This window comes from Artemia sp. Qi Xiang Cuo, chromosome 8 (genome assembly GCF_049724085.1).
Source record: "Artemia sp. Qi Xiang Cuo chromosome 8, ASM4972408v1, whole genome shotgun sequence".
In the NCBI taxonomy this organism is placed as follows: domain Eukaryota; kingdom Metazoa; phylum Arthropoda; class Branchiopoda; order Anostraca; family Artemiidae; genus Artemia; species Artemia sp. Qi Xiang Cuo.
The window spans coordinates 62,410,202-62,427,954 of record NC_142801.1 but is presented as its reverse complement, the minus strand read 5'-3'; the positions used below and the strand labels follow the sequence as shown (position 1 = coordinate 62,427,954).

Genomic DNA, 17,753 nt, shown 5'->3' with positions numbered 1-17,753 from the left:
TCGGATTTCTAATCAACAAGCTAAAAAATCGTTAAATATTAACTTTGTAGGCAATTCAACATTCTTTGTGAAATTTACACATAGTGGTTTTTTTATATAGAGGAACCAAAAGACAGTTTCTGTTTTATCTAATCATCTCATAATTCATCAACTTCGACCGGCTCCTAAGTAATTCCTGGATGATTACAAGTTAAAAGACGTGCAAAATGTAATGATGGGTTACTATTTGTAAGCCTCCGCGTTTATTATGGAATTAAATAAAAAAACAAGTTTCTTTTAACTGAAAGTAAGGAACGACGTTAAAACTTAAAACGAACAGAAATTATTCCGTATATGAAATGGCGCTGTCCCCTCCTCAACGCCTCAGTCTTTACGCTTAAGTTTTTTATTTAAAAAAAAATAGAGTTGTGAGAAAGTCAAACTTTAGCGTAAAGAGCGAGGCGTTGAGGAGGGGACAGCCCCTTTCATATACGGAATAATTTCTGTTCGTTTTAAGTTTTAACGTCGCTCCTTTTTTTCAGTTAAAAAACTTGTTTTTTTATTTAGTTTTTGAACGTTTTTGAATTAATGCAGGTTTTGATTTTGGTTCACCGTACATGAATAACTAAAAAAAAAATTTGAATATTAATTTTACTTTTATTTGCTTAAATGGCTTTCTCGAAACTTGTTTAATTTTATTTACGGACGTTTTTATTAGTAATAAATATATTTTCGTAAGTAATAAATATACTTACGAATTAACTTACGTAACGAACTTTCATATTCATATATTTTTCATACGTATATTAGAGGGTTCGCCCTCTAGTCAATACCTTGCTCTTTTAGCTAAAGTTCGAATTTTGTTTCAATTCTTTAAAAATTACCCTTAATCACAAAGGCCGTTAATTAGAATAAATAGCTCTTATGAAAGTACTAAAAAATGTTTGGCTTAAAGAGCGAGGCATTGACTAGGGGGTGAACCCAATCATATACGTAATATTTTCTGTTCGTTTTAAGTTTTGATTTTGCTCCTTAATTTCAGTTGAAGAACTTGTTTTTTTAAAATTTAATATCTGATCTTTTTTTTAGATAATACTGGGAAATCCGGCGCCCCCTTCATAGCAATGTCTCTTCCCCCATGAAAACTTCCTTCATGGAAAGATCCTCCCATATACCCCCCCCCCCCACTACCAGAAAAATACCCCTGAAAACGTCTATATACTTCCCAATAACCAATGCTACATGTTAACATTGGGTAAAGTTCATAACTTTCAGCCCTCCCCCAGGGGACTTCGGGGAATTAAGTCATCCTAAAAGACATAGTTATCATATTTTCGACCATGCTGAACAAAATGGCTATCAAAATTTTTATCGGGTGACTCTGGGAAAAAATGAGCGTGGGAGGGGGCCTAGTTACCCTCCATTTTTTTGGTCACTTAAAAATGGCACTAGAACTTTTAACTTCCGCTCGAATGAGCCGTCCCGCGACATTCTAGAAGCAATGGGTCGATACGATCACCCCTGGGAAAAAAACAACAAAAAAACAAATAAACACGCATCCGTGATCTTCCTTCTGGCAAAAAATAGAAAATTCCACATATTTGTAGATAGGAGCTTGAAACCTCTACAGTAGGGTTCTCTGATACGCTGAATATGATGGTGTGATTTTCATTAAAGTTCTATACCTTTTAGGGGTTCTTCCCTCCTTTTTTCGAAAATCAGCCAAATCTTCTCAGGCGCGTAACTTTTGATGGTTGGGACTAAACTTGATGAAACTTATATATTTGAAATCATTATTAAAATATGATTCTTTTGATGTATCTATCGGTATCAAAATTCCGTTTTCTAGAGTTTTGGTTACCATTGAGCCGGGTCGCTCCTTACTTACAGTTCGTTACCACGAACTGTTTGATCACAGGTAGCGATGGTTTGTTTCCCCATTTTATTAACAAAGACATATGCAATTGAATTTGGTGCTAAAAACTGCATAGATCCACAAATACATTTCCTAAATTTTGAAGAAAAAAAACCCATTGATATGGCTTAAAATCCTCCTCAAATAACATGAATTGCATTTCAGAACTAAAACCAGAGAAAAAGAAATTGATAACTGAAAATTAATGTGAAATACTGTTTTGCCAAAATTTCAGGTGTAGACCTGTCAAGTAGGTAAATTTCTAAGACTTATAAATCAGAAGAGGGTTAACATGGAAGCTTGACAATACCTTCCTGGAGTATGTTCTTGGCCCTGGATTCATTACTGAAAATTTCATTTTTCTAACCTAACCTCTCTCCAGGATTAAATAATAAAAAGAAGTTTTTTTTTATCTGAAAGTAAGGAGCGACGTTAAAACTTAAAACGAACAGAAATTATTCCGTATATGAAAGGGTCTGTCCCCTCCTCAACGCCTCGCTCTTTACGCTAAAGTTTTTAATTGTTATAAAAAAATAGAGTTGTGAGAAAGTCAAACTTTAGTGTATTGAGCGAGGCGTTGAGGAGGGGACAGCCCCTTTCATATACGGAATAATTTCTGTTCGTTTTAAGTTTTAATGTCGCTCCTTACTTTCAGTTAAAAAAACTTTGTTTTTATTTAATTTTTGAACGTTTTTGAATTAATACAGGTTTTGATTTTGGCTCATCGTACACGAATAATTAAAACAAAAAATTTGCATATTAGTTTTACTTTTATTTGGTTAAATGGCTTTCTCGAAAGTTGTTTAATTTTATTTACGAACGTTTTTATTAGTAATATATATACATAAATTAGTAATTAACTGACGTAACGAGCTTCTATATTCTTATGTTTTTAATACGTATATTGGGGGGTTCGCCCCCTAGCCAATACCTCACTCTTTACGCTAAAGTTCGAATTTTGTTCCAATTCTTTAAAAATGACCCCTTAATTACAAAGACCGTTAATTAGAATAAATAGCTCTTATGAAAGTACTAAAAAATCTTTGGCTTAAAGAGCGAGGTATTGACTAGGGGGCGAACCCAATCATATACGTAATATTTTCTGTTCGTTTTAAGTTTTGATGTTGCTCCTTACTTTCAGTTGAAAAACTTATTTTTTTATTGAATTTCTGATCTTTTTTTTTTAAATAATGCTGGGAAATCCGGCGCCCCCTTTGTAGCAATATCTCTTCCCCCATGAAAATCCATGGAAAGTTCCTCCCACATAAACCCCCCCCCACCCCTCACTAACAGAAAAAATCTCCCCTGAAAACGTCTGTATACTTCCCAATAACCAATACTATATGTTAACATAGGGTAAAGTTAATAACTTTCAGCTCTCCCCCCGGCGACTTTGGGGGACTAAGTCATCCTAAAAGACATAGTTATCATATTTTTGACCATACTGAGCAAAATGGCTATCTCAAAATTTTGATCGGGTGACCTTGGGGAAAAAATGAGCGTGGGAAGGGGCCTAGTTGCCCTCCATTTTTTTTTGGGGTCACTTAAAGGGGCACTAGAACTTTTAATTACCGTTCCAATGATCCCTCCCACGATATTCTAGGACCACTGGGTCGATACTATCACCCCTGGGAAAAAAAACAAATAAACACGCATCCGTGATCTTTCTTCTGGCAAAAAAAAAAATACGAAATTCCATATTTTTGCAGATAGGAACTTAAAACCTTTGCAGGTGGGTTCTCTGATACGCTGAATCTGATGGTGTGATTTCCATTAAGGTTCTATAACTTTTAGGGGGTCGTTCCCCCTTTTTTCAAAAATCAGCCAAATTTTCTCTGGTGCGTAACTTTTGGTGGGTAGGACTAAACTTGATGAAACTTGTATATTTGAAATCAGCATTAAAATCTGATTCTTTTGATGTATCTATTGGAATCAAAGTCCCGTTTCTTAGATTTTCGGTTACTATTGAGCCGCATCGCTCCTTACTTACAGTTCGTTACCACGAACTGTTTGATAGCAAAAAGTAGCTCAATAATTTTACCGCTAATTGTTGCTACAGTTCGAAAATTGATTTAGACCTTTCACATTGTAACACTGCTAAAAAATTCGTTTTTTGCAAGACCACACATGTGTAAATCAAGAAACCTGTTTCTATTTTCTTTGGTTGCTTCCCTTTAGTCACTGTAATCATTCCAGTCCTCAATAGTCGTATGCAGTGTTGCCAGAAGGTGTATCAAAAATACGCCAGACTCTGAAAAATACGCCAGAGCCTTTGAAAACCATGACTGCCGACACGGTCAGTTCCTAAGTGCTAAAATTCCCCAAACATGAGTGTTTCACAACAATTTTCAGTGCTACAGTCAAATAATTTTTGTGCATAGCCTGCTAGCTATAGTTGGGTAAGTTTTAGGTCATTTTTTTTTTTATCTGCTTCTGATTCTAGTCGGCTTTTGAAGAAGCCCATTTATGAACCTTTACGCCATGTGCGGAAGAACAGGAAGAACTTTGTAAGGCCTGGAAGAACTTTGCGGCACGTATGGCACTCCGAGGATGAACACTAAGCCTCATTAAGTGGGCAACCACTCGAGCTACCTTTGTTTCAATTTAGAGTTATTTATTTCTAGTCAAAAGGTTGTTCACGATACCAAATAACACACACCTGAAAAAAAAGGGCATGGTCTAGCGCTATATCTTGGAATTAGGGGGGGGGGGTATACTGGATGCGACTCTGAACTCCCAACAATTAGAAACTTTCTATGAAGTAAGTTTTTTCATTATATTGTTCAGTCCGGATAAGAAATCTTCCAACAAATTGCCAAATTTAGCGATACAAAAAAATTTATCAAAATTAGGATTCACTTTATACGAAAAACATAATAGGGTGGCCTACGTAGACTCATAGGAAAGAAACCAGGGTACTTTGTCTTACAGACACCACACTCAAGATCTTGTATCGCGAACATGAGACAATAACCGGTTTTCATGGTCTTTATACTAGACAATATTAGCTTCGGTTCGGTGGGAAACTACATTGTACCTATATTTTAATTAAATATTTAGATGGTTTTTTGGGTAGGTTAGGCTAGGTTAGCTCAGTTTATGTTACATATATAATATAACGCGGTCTGGGTGCTCCCCTCCATAATTCTTTGTTGTGGTTTTCATAATATTGTTCATAGAGTATTATATTTTTACCATGTTTTGTTTTATGTCATTTGCATTAACCAAACTGCACTTCTCGATAGAACTTGAGTGTGGTGGCTATAAGACACAAGTACCAAAACCAAAAAAGGAAGAATATACATTCTCTTTCCCCATTCAACACTCTTTCCAAATATGTTTTACACAATTCCCAAATTGTGTTGAATTGATTAACGGTATATAAATTATTTTCTAACTCCCCCACCCCTGATAATACCACTTCTGGCATGGCTATATATTATGGCTATATACGAAAGTTTAGTGATTTTTTTTTTATTAAACCATTACTTTTTTTTTGTGCCTATTTCTTTTTGTAACAGGTGGCTATATAGCCTAGACCTATATTGCCTCATTAGTCCTAAATCTAGCCCATTCTAATAAAACACACTGAAAATTATTGAAGGCGTTAGCTTATGCTGTGTTTTTAGACACTTTTCCTTTAGCTAGCTAATTTTTTTTATACATCCCTATGATCCCTATCCCTATGATCCCTATGATCTATCCCTATGATAATCCTAAGATCTCAGCAGCACTTTAACCCACAGCCAGGCCAGAAATTTGTTTTTCCATTTGAAAAACAGATATTAAAAGTCTTAAAACCGTAAAAAACAGGATGTACAAAAGGCATGAGGCTCAAAACACTTCCGTTCTATCGGAAGTGTTTATATGAACTGCAGATCAATTTTTAATTGTATACATTAATACTATGAAGAATTTCTAAGATCATCAAACGTGAGTGCCATTTGGAGAGAAACAGGGTGGAAATACTTAATCATGGAGAGCCACTAATCTGCACCTTTACCGTTTATATATCAAAGCCTCAAATCTCCGGCCGAGGATCTCATTTATATAGTTGACATTAATGATTTTATAGGTCTTATTACCTTTCAATGCAAAGTAGGGATATCGGTTCTTTCGCATTATATGGGCCTCTCTAAAGAAGTATAACAAGAGATTCTACAGTCAAACGGCAGAGATGCTTTGGAAAACCCGTTTTTGCAGGATGATTCAAAACACCGCTGAGAGAAATACGCCGCGTGGTTTTAATTGCGTATACGATATTAAATTGTGTTTTTTTTGGAGTTTAGATGGGGAAAAAGGTACCTAGGTTAGGTTAGGTTACGTGTTTAATATATGCAATGTTTTGCCCCCCACTCCCCCTAATTTGCAAATATATAGCTCAAATTTGTTTCTAAACTATTATATAGTCATCCTATTTTATTTTATTTCATTAGCATTAACCAAACTTGACTTTTTAGAAAGGCCAATATAATGCGAAAGTACCGGGATATCCTCAACCCCGTAATAAAATTCACATTAACCAACTGTATATTAGGCTAGCTATGCTTCATCTTTCAAAAGAGAAAAACAAGATCTGATAAAGTAAATAACTTCCACTCACAACAAAATAAAGTTGTAGTTCATACTCAAGAACAAAAAATTAGAGTTTTTTCAACTAAATAGTGTGCTTGAAATGTGCGAGTCCGAATGACGAACTATAATTAATGACATTGTGCTATCTAGACTCAATACCAGTTGGTTAAAAATCAAGAAATGATGCTTTTTTAGTCATACGAGGGGAAAATGATATTCATATATGTCAAATTCCTTTGTCTGGTTTTCGATGATCTAATTTTCGAAATAGATAATAACAAAATTATTATGAAACGAAAGAATATGCTGATACTATTGGATATTACAGCTTCCTTAAATGATAAAAAGTAATTGGATCCAAATAAGGAAAATAATCTCTTTCAGATAAAGTATTTCACGCCAAAAATACGGCAGTTAAATTAAAACACGCCAAATTTACGCCTGGCGGGATGACTCAAAAATATCCCGCCAGTCACCATCAAAATACGCCAGTATGGCGAGGAATAAGCCAATATGGCAACAGTGGTTGTCTGTACTTCGTATCGCCTCTCTGCTATTTTATACCATTAGTTACCGTACTGATGAGACCTTATACTATGGTAACCAATCAGGGTAAATGATGTTAGCCTCTGTTTAAGAAGTAAATTAAATCTGGTCAATTTGGCTTCAATAGTCTGAAAAAATCTCAATCTGGCTGAAGTGATGTGATTAAAAATTATATTGTTTCTTTTCTAGCTTGAATTTGCGATTTGTCGTTGAAATTAAATCTGATGATCTTTTGAAATATGATCAAAATTAACCACAAAATTTAGTAGTTCTGCGATAGTCGGAAAAAGAACGTAAATCCTTGCTTCTTGCACAAACTTGGGGTGTCACTGAAAGGCGATATCAGCCCGAAAACATCGCTCCTACCGCTACATTAGCCTAATCGTCAAAATCTTGTGTTCTCGGAAAAGTCGGAATGAATTCCCGTAAATCCTTTCCCATTTGGCTCTTTATATATTTAGTACCAGGGGACTATGCTTCGCTCAGTGAAAAGAAAGACAGGCGAAAATCCATTCCAAAATAATAATATATTATATTGAAGACTACTAATTTGAATGTCAAAGCTCAAACGTATCACTCTACTCTTGTCGTTCAAACTTCAGTTGATCTGTCCTGTTAATAATTTAAAAAACTTTTTTCACAAAATAAATTTTCAAACATAAAGTAAAGAGCTCCATTAAACCCAAGATAAACAGAAATAAAATCAAATAATCTACCGAGCGTAAAACTACCAAAAAACAACATCAATAAATAAATGAAACCGAAAACGAACAGAAATTGCAATAAATAACCGAGTCAAACCAAAAAAAAGAAATTAACACGAGTAGGGCTGACAACCCCCATACCTACTCAAGGCCACTACATAATTGGTGCTTTACTAACAAAAAGTACAAATGAATGTACATTGTCAGTTTAATATACATATGCTGATATTTATCCCTTAAACTCTTAATAATTTTGAATTTATTAAAGTTGAAAAGTGAAAACATTCAGAATGTGTTTTTTTTTCAGTAAAGTAGAAATTATGTAGTGGCCTTGAGAAGGTGTGGGGGTTGTCAACCCTACTCATGTTAATTTCTGCTTTTTTGAGTTTGACTCGGTTATTTATTGCAATTTCTGTTCGTTTTGGATTTCATTTATTTATTGATGGTGATTTGTGGTAGTTTGACGCTCGGTAGATTATTTGATTTTATTTCGGCTTATGTTGGGTTTAATGGAGTTCTTTACTTTTCTTTGAATAATCTATTTTGTGAAAAAAGTATTTTTTAACATAATTTCTGTTCGTTTTTTACTGAAACAGTCTTTTTGATGGAAAACGAAGATCATATTTTATATCTTTTCTGTTTTTTTCTGTAACAATCTATAATTTGGCGTGCTATTTGTATATTGGAATAATTTTTTCAACAATTTTTAGCAACATGCACCCCTTTGAAAATCTTGACACAAATATGTTTAATATAGTTTTATACCTCCTCTAGTTGACCTGAAAAATAAAACGTAATACCATCTTAAAAAGATTCTTTCTATGATCTTCTACAATCCGGACACACTTACACTCTTTTGGTTTAGTTAAATTGTAAGAGCAAAAGTAGTAATAGTAGTAGCCCTGAAAGTTTCAACTTAATACCCTGAGATACCCTGGGGTATTGCTGAAATGTCTTATTGGCAACCATTATACAGACAGTGCCTTTTGAAATAGTTTTAAAGCATAATGGGCAAATTGTATAACTGTGGAGGGTTGACATACCCAATACCCCTGGAGATATAGTTAATGGACCGTTTAACATACTAAACAAAAGAAGTAGTTCGATTTGATTTAGTTCATCATCCACCTAAATATTCCTTGAAAGCTTCATCTAAATACCCTTAGCTTTTGTTGTAGCAGTAGTAGCATTACTAGCAGTATGCATATAGCAGCTTTGGTTTTCTTCAACATTTCCTTCAACAAACGATGAAAGTTTCAACCTTAATACAATCGAACGTCTTTGAAATATTGCTGACATGTCCTTCTGAAAACCTGTGTGGGCGTAGTGTGTTTCGAACTAGGTCAATACAGTTCCAATTTTGCCCAAAGTTTTCGCCTTAATACCGTTAGCCTAAGTAGCAGTAGTAGTAGCACCGGTAGTAATAGTAGTATAGCACCCGTGGTAATAGTAGTTGCAGTAGTAATAGTATGTAGTAGTAGTAGCAGTAGAATTAATAGTAATAGCCTTAGCTTTAGTAGCAGTGATAATAATAACAGTAGTAATTATGGTAGCAGTAATTGTAGCAGCAGCAGTAGTATGAGTAGAAGCAGTAGTATTATGATGCAAATATTGTCTTTTGGCTAGTTCAACATCCCTCACAACAAGCCCTGTAAGCTTCAACTTCACGCTCAAAACTGTTCCTAAGATATTGCTGATATGTCCTTTTGACAACCTGCACGTGTACGATGTGTTGTGGTTCATTTCACCTCCCCCTTAAAAATCCCCTGGAAATTTCACCTTCATACCCTTAGGTATAGTTAGAATAGCAGTCACAACAGTGGTATTAGTACTAGCAGTACTATTAGTAGTATTAACAGTAATAGCACTCGTGTTCGAAGTTGCAGTAAAATCAAAGTATTGCCTCTTGCTCAGTTGAACATCTCCCTCATCAAACTTGGAAGTTTTCAAATTAATATAATTAGTCATTGATATGACATTGCCTATATGTCCTTTTGATAACCTGTATATTCTTACACTTCTTGAGTTTTTTATCTTTATGCTCTTAGCCTTACTAGAGCTAGTAGAGCTAGTAGATGTGGCAGTTGTAGTAGCATTAGTAGTAGCGTGCACATGTTGCCTTTTGGTCAATTGATCTTCCCCTTTAAGCATTCTTTGAGAGTTCCAACTTAATACACAAATAAATTATTAAAATACGCTCTTTTAACAATCTGAATGCATTATTATTGTTATTAGTAGTAGTAGTAGTAGTAGTCGTTGTAGTAGTAACAGCAGAATTAATATGCAATAGTAGCAGGTAAATGTTGCCTTGTAGTCAGTTGAATATCCCACTCATGATGCCCCATAAGTTTCCTCTTGATACAGTAAGCCTTTCCAATAATATACGCCTCTATCAGCAATCTGTGTGCACATAGTATGTTTGGATTTAGTTTAACTTTCATCTCAACGTTTCCTCAGATGTTTATTTCAATATCCTCAGCCTTGGTAGTACTCGTTACAGAAAAAGTAGTTTTAGAAATAGTAGGGATAGTAGTTGTAATTGTGGTAGCAATAGAAGCAGTGGTAGATATAGTAGTAGTTGTAATAATGTACAAATATTGCATTTTTGGTCAATCAATCATCTCCTTTATCATTTCCTGGAAGTTTCAAATTAATATACTCAGTCATTCATGAGTTACACCCTTCTGACAACCCATATGCACATATCGTGCTTTAATTTAGTTCAACACTCCCCTCAGTATTCCCTGAAAGGCTCACCTGAATGCATTTCGATTTTGGGAAAGTAAAGGTATAACATGCACACCTTTCTCATTATCATATGTTGTATGCAAAGAATGAACGAATTGCCTAACTTACAGCCCATGCCCTGAGGGCTATTGGGGGTGACATTTCCAGAGGCATAATTACTGGATCTTTCAATAATGCTGAAGAAAATAGATGTCTCAAAATTGTGATTGTATATTTGTTTTAGGAAATAATGGGCGTGTGGTGGGAGGTTTGTTTCCCTCGAGTCATTTGACTCTTAAAAAGAGCAGTATAACTTCCAATTTCCAACCAAATGAGCCCCAACTGAAGTTTATGTGACCATCCATTCCATAAAAACCTTGTATGTCAAAGGGAGCAAAGGGAGAACATATAACAATGCCCTGGAGGAATTGTTATATGTTCTTTAGACGATTTTGAAAAACAAATAATTTAATCTCAAAATTTCTACCGGATGTATTTGGGACAAAGAATATGGGGGGGGTGGGGGCTTGTTGTCCTCCGATCACTTTTGACTCTGATTTCCTATTGAATGAGCCCCCTCAAAAGTTCATACGACCACCCCTTCCATTAAAACATTATATGTTAATAATCGGCAACTTGTATAACTTATAGCCCTTGCCCTGAGGGTCGGGGGGAAGGGGAAAGTCATCTCCATAGACATTACTACTGGACCTTTCAAACATGCTGAAAAAAATGGCTATCTAAAACTTTTGATTGGATGTGTTTGGGAAAATAATGTATGTGTGCGGTTGGGGGGGGGGATAGCTGCCCTTCAATCACTTTTGACTATTAAAAAGGGTACTAGAACTTTCAATTTCCAATCGAATGAATCCCTTTCGAAGTTTCTACTACAACTCCGTCTAAGCAAAGTGTCCTAGTATAAAAAAAAAATAATACATTGTGCCCACATCGCTCTTTACTTGGGTAGCGCTATTGCGCTGCATATAATATATCAGTAAACAAGGCAGCTAATTAATTAAGAGGTCGCTGCATACAAAAAGTTTTAAGAATAGTAATAACATGATTGCTATTTTAGAGAGAATAAATTGCCTTTTAGAGAGAATGCCATCAAAGCAATTTTGTCAACAAACAAATTGTGTCTTGAAACTCCTCCCTTCTATGCTCAAGTCTTTCAATGTTCAGTAGAATTTAATTTCAGTCAGCAAGCGATTAACGAAACATTTTAATGGGCTGGAAGGAGGAAACGAATTTCCTCAAATCTGTGACTTGGTCATTTTTTCACACTGGAAAATGGTAATTTGCCAATTTTAGGATAGGATAGATGCGAATTTTAAGAGAATAGATTTTCAATAAAAAATATAATGCCATTTTCGAGAAAAAGTTGAGAAATATATGTATAATTATTGCTCGTTTTAATAAAATAGGTTTTCAGAAAAAATGATTGTTTCCTTTCAAGAAAAAAAAAATTAGAATTATATGTTTTATTCCTCGTTGAATAAGATAGATTTTATCTCTGTGGTTTCAGAATGTAAATATTCGTTCTCTTTTAGGAGAGACATTACCCAGACGTTGCGAAGAAGTTTCGGAAGAAAGATTTCAAAGATTGGATACCACAAGTCCACCAAGTTCTTGACTTAGTAGCCACTGTAATTGACAAAAAAATAGGGCGCAAACATCCCATCGTTATCACTAAGATGATCTACGACAGAGAAAAGAGATTATTGACCAAAAAAATTGAAGAAGAAGAGAATGTCGAGTAAGTATTTCGTTCAGAAGTAATAATGAGTGAGTTCCAGGTAAAAATTGCAATTTAATTCATATTTACCTCAGAATTAAAGCTAGTGAAATACAAACTTGGACCAATCTCGTAAATTCTCATTAGATTGTTTTTTTTTCTTATGGATTTTATTCAGTAATATTATTAAGTCTATTTTAAATCAATGCTTTGTTTCGTTTGCTGAAGTATTTTGTTGTTCCTTTGCAATTTCATTTATGTATTTTATATACTCCTCGATTTTTGAGGGAAATAAATAATTAATTTGTGTCCATTTTTCCCAATTTTACCATAATTGTGCAGAAGTTAACGGAATAAAGATGCTAGTTAACTATATTCATAAAAAATTAATACAAAGTTAATGTTCGATCTTTTCTGTTTTTGATCCGCTTTGGAATCAAGATCCTACGCAATGCAACATTTACTTTGACTTGCTACGTGTTTATATTTGCATGTAGTAGTATCTATTTTTTTATATCTTGCACATTATATGGGCACTTCTAAAAAGTCAAGTTTGGTTAATGCTAATGAAATAAAATAAAATAGGATGAATATATAATAGTTTATAAAAAAAATTTGGGCTATATATTTGCACATTAGGGGGAGGGGTGGGGGTAAAGCATAGCATATATTAAATACGTAACCTAACCTAACCTAGGTACCTCCCCCCCCTAAACCCCAAAAAACAACAGGTTAAACATCGTAAATTCTATGAAAACCCCGCTTTGCATTGTATGTCTCTATAGCGTTCTCTTGGAATTAACGCATCAGGCTGGTTTTTCCTGACTGGTTTCCTTGTAAAGGCCCATATAATGCATAAGTACCGTTTTTTTCTATTTTTCTGTTACAATGTCATCACAGTTCAACAAAATCTGCAAATAAAATATATCATTTATCTGATAAAAATCTTGTAGAAGTAAATTTGAATAGTTTAGAAAGAGGTTTAGTTCCGTGTTAAATCAACTTGAATTTCATGTGTAGTTTCTTCACTTTTTCTCTAAACAAGCTTTTCTTTAATTTCGTTAAAGCGAGTTTCATGCCATACGGTTTTCTTTTTGTCTTTGTGTAAAATATAATAATAAAAAAATGGTAGACTGAACGGTTAAGTAAATAAAAAGGCCATCTTTGGCCAGTTTCTTTTTAGTAATAAATAGATGGCGATGCCGACATTACAATGATTTCCCCCTCCCATTTCGCCTAATTTCCTTTGTACTGGCAACTGAGATATGTCATTCTATTGCCATAAATAAAGAAGCTGCTATTAGAAGTTCTTATTGTCAACATTCTTTTTCAAAGTTTACTTTCTTGCAAAGATTAATATCTCTTTGTGAAAATATCATACTTGATTTGCCAGTGAAGTTTTCACAGCGCAAATTCAAAGTGCTCTGCTGCTTACAATTTTTGCTTTATAATGACTTGAAGTTGTCTTTCAGACATGAAAGAAACTTTGGAGTGAACAGCGCTAAGGCCCTGGGTGCCGTTTTCTTCTTCTTTGAGTTTTCTTCTTTTCTTGAGTTTTGCTTTTTCACTTTGGCTAGTTGTTTCCTAATCATATAATGAATTTTTCTTTCTTTAAGCAACAAAGATAATTTATTACAACTTATCTAGATGTTGTCTAGTGCTCAGGGGCTTAATTTTCTTTGAGGCGGGAGGGGTCAACTACCCCTCCCAGACCTCGGTTTGCCCCCCACCCAGCTGAAATTTAGTCTCTTCCAAAATCTTGTCAAAACTAAGATAAACCTGCATAATTGAAGCATCAACAGAAACAGATCAGTTTTTTAGTTCATATTTATCTTAATAGTACTATAAGTTACCTTTATATAGCACTATAAAGCACCCTTATAGTACTTTTCAAGTACTAAATAGTACCTTTATGGTACCAAGCAGCTAATTTTTTTTAGTTTTTACTGTCAATTTCTGTTGATTCCGGAAAATTGGCTCCAACTTCCCCCCCCCCCCCCCCCAGAATTTTGACAAAATTACGCCCCTGCTAGTGTTCATTATTTTCGGGTCAATAATGAATTTTCAAAAAGTTTTAGTATTAGCTGGAAGTTTTTTTTAGTATTTTAAACAAAACAGAACTTCACAAATCAACGATGTATAAACTCTGGAAGTGTTTTTTTTCTAGTCTTATGTCGTTGCGTTGAATATTTTTTTTTAATAATTTAAAATATTTTATAGTTTTAAAATATTAATAATTTAAAATATTAAATAATAAAAATAAAAATTGAAAATAATAATAAAAACAATTTAAAAGATTTTAATAATTTTTTAAGTCCAGTATAAGTTTCCCTTCCTCTATAAGCTAAAAATAATCTTTCACAGTGCTGAAAAATATTTTGGTAAACCTTTTTTGCTTTATTAATCATTTGTAGATGACATGGAAAGAAGCCTAAAATAAGATTTACTTCACCTTTGGATTTAAAATGATTTTTTTATATATATATGGTGTCTTTGAGAAGAGTAAATCCTGTTTTTAATTTTGGAAGCGTTTTATTTTTAAGAAAAGAATTGCTAATTCAACTTATATTCTCGCTTATTTCAAAACTCCTATAGTTAGAATTGCATTGTAAATGTCACCCAACTGTGCATTCATTTGTTCTAAAAACTGGCTGGAAAAAACAGAGAAGAAAAAAACTGAAGTATTGCGCTCTATATGTTGCTTCGTCCACACTGGAGGCTCAGTGTACATCGTTGGCTTAGTCTTCTCTGACAAAATTTAAAGAGAGAGGAGAGGAAATTTGAATTGAAGGAAATTTGAATTGAAGGAAATTTGAATTGAAGGAAATTTGGATTGAAGGAAATTTGGAGGAAACCGAAAATTTGAGTTCTTAATTTGAAAGTACCAAATACATCAAAATGAAGATTTCTGCAAAAATATCAAGCCTTTTCAAAATCGCAGTTAGCTCCTTTGTGCTCTACATGCTCCGTCGTGTACACTGGGGGTAAGGACAAAAACGGATAATGGTTTGGAGGAATGGTGTAAAGGGGGACTATTTGTCCTTGCCTGTCCTCGGGTGTAATTTTGATAAAGCTAAGACTGGAAATACACAATCATTTGGGCTTGAGGACCTGTTAAAAAGAAAAAAATTCTGAACTGTCATAAATCACAAGAAACTTATGAGAAGCTCAAACGTAATTTCAAGGAAGAAGCATTGGATGATTTCGTAAGTTTAATTGATTTGCATTCTTAAATAAGGAAGGGCTGAGTGTGGAAAAAAAGAAACAGAATGTTAGAAATAAATGACGAATTTCCTGAAGGTATTGAATAAAATATAAATTCAGGGAATTTTGACTATATGACTAGTAACCATATATACTGCTACTACTAACAACTCATTGCAGCACCAAGCCCCCTGGGGCCAGCAGCGGTGCATGCCCTTCTTCCCTCCCAATCTATCCAAATATTCCCTCTTTATGCCCTCCAAAGAAGTTCTAATTTCCTTTAAATCCTTTGTTACGACCATTTCCCAATCTATTCGGGGTTGAATTTTCGGTCTTCAACAAGGGGGGAGAGGGATTGCTGTTATTTGATTAAAAATTTGCTCATTTGGGGATGGTTAATTACATACACGTTTAAACAACTTGCAAACGCTAAAAAGGCGACAAAATAGGGAGGAAAGATGAAGTCTGTTCAAATATTAGAAAATAAACCCGTAAACAACAAGCGCAAACTACTCCTAAATACAACCACGGCCATCCCATCGGCATCAAAGTTCACCAAAATTATGTATATTGGCCAAAAATAATATGAAAATTCGGACAAAGACTAAGCTTCATTAGAATTCTGATGAAGATTCTAATTAGAATTATAAGCTTCATTAAAACTTAATGCAGTCAAGAATCGTCGCATTACAGACCAAAAATAATATAAAATTCTGACAGAGCCCAAGCTTCATTAGAATTCGGCCAGCTTTTCCTTTGACCCTAGGTGGATGGCCGAAATGAACGATCTTTGGTAATCTGTCACCCTTCATCCGCAAAACGTGTTATCATCTGAACCTCTCGCTCATTATAGTCGTTGAAAGTAGTCAGAACCACGTTTTCCACTTGTCTGATATACGGTCAGTCAAACGGGTGCCTAAAACTATCCGTAGATAATTCCCCTGGCAAACATCTAACAAACCCTCCTCCGTCTTCTGTAGCGCCCATGTTTTAGAACAATAATATAAGTTCTTAAAAAAGCAACCAATAAGACACCAATTCATTCAAGAATTCTTCGAAACTAATACCACAAAATCTACACTCATTTTGTTCGTACAAAAAAATAAATTTATTTTTTTATTTATTATTCAAATTTATTAAAAGCCCTAAGCGGTTATTGGGTCCATGAAGGTTGGCCTGTTGGGGGAAGTGGCGTAATTTCTTCAAAATCCGGGGGGGGGGGGCAGGTTGAAGCCAATTTTCCCAAATCAAGTGAAAATGACAGTAAAAACTAAAAAATAAGCCATTTGGTACGATAAAGGTACTATTTAATAGGTGCCTACTATAAAAGTACTATAAAGGTACTTTTTAGTACTATAAATTTAAATATGTACTAGAAAACGGATGTGTATCTAATGATGCTTGAATTATGCAGGTTTATCTTAGTTTTGACAAGATTCTGGAAGAAACTAAATTTCAGATGGGGGCAAACTGGGGTGGAGAGGGGGGCAAACCCTGGTCTGGGAGGGGCAGTTGCCCTCCCCGCCTTTTTAATATACGAAAGTGATTGGAGGGCAACTAGCCCCCCCCCCCCACGCCCATTATTCTCCCAAACACCTCCAATCAAAATTTTGAGATAGCCATTTTTTTCAGCGTAGTTGATTTCCAGATAGAAATTACGTTTTTGAGGAGGACACTTCCCCCACAGCCCTTAGGGCAAGGGTTGTAAGTTATGCCCTGGGGGCATGTAAGATTTTTATAGAGAGTGTTGTCATAGAAACTTCGAAAAGGGCTCATTCAATTGGATATTGAAAGGGCTATTGCTCTTTTTAATAGTCGAAAGTTATTGGAGGAAAACTAACCCCCCCCCACGCCCACCATTTCCCCAAACATATCCAATCAAAATTTTGAGATAGTCATTTTGTTCAGCGTAGTTGAAACTTCTGGAAACTAGGTCTTTGAGGATTACAACCCCTCCCCCTACAGCCCTCGGGGCAAGGGTTGTAAGTTATGCTCTGGGGCATATAAGTTTTTTTTTTTTATAGAAAGTGTTGTCGTAAAAACTTCAAGAAAAGCCCATTTGATTGGAAATTGAAATGGCTAGTGCCCTTTTTAATAGTCGATAGTGATTGAAGAGCAACTAATCCTCCTCTCACGCCCACCATTTCCCCAAACGCATCCAATTAAGATTTTGAGATAGGTATTTTCTTCAACGTAGTTGAAAGTTCTGGAAATTATGTCTTTGAAGGTGACAAACCCCTCAGTGCATGGGTTGTAAGTTATGCCCTGGGGGCATATAACGTCATTTATAGAAAGTTTTTTCGTAGAAACTTCAAAAAGGGCTCCTTTGATTGAAAATTGAAAGGGCTAGTGTCCTTTTTAATGGTCG

The 17,753-nt window shown here is 34.8% G+C and overlaps 1 protein-coding gene across 1 annotated transcript in view; it reads left to right on the top strand.

The window, feature by feature from the left end:
• LOC148949675 (uncharacterized) overlaps positions 1-17,753 on the top strand; it is a 177,707-nt gene that overhangs the window by 66,420 nt on the left and 93,534 nt on the right. Inside the window, exon 5 of the mRNA XM_089092753.1 lies at positions 11,997-12,202. Coding sequence (XP_088948879.1) covers positions 11,997-12,202 — 206 coding nt within the window. The remainder of the gene's footprint in view (positions 1-11,996; positions 12,203-17,753) is intronic.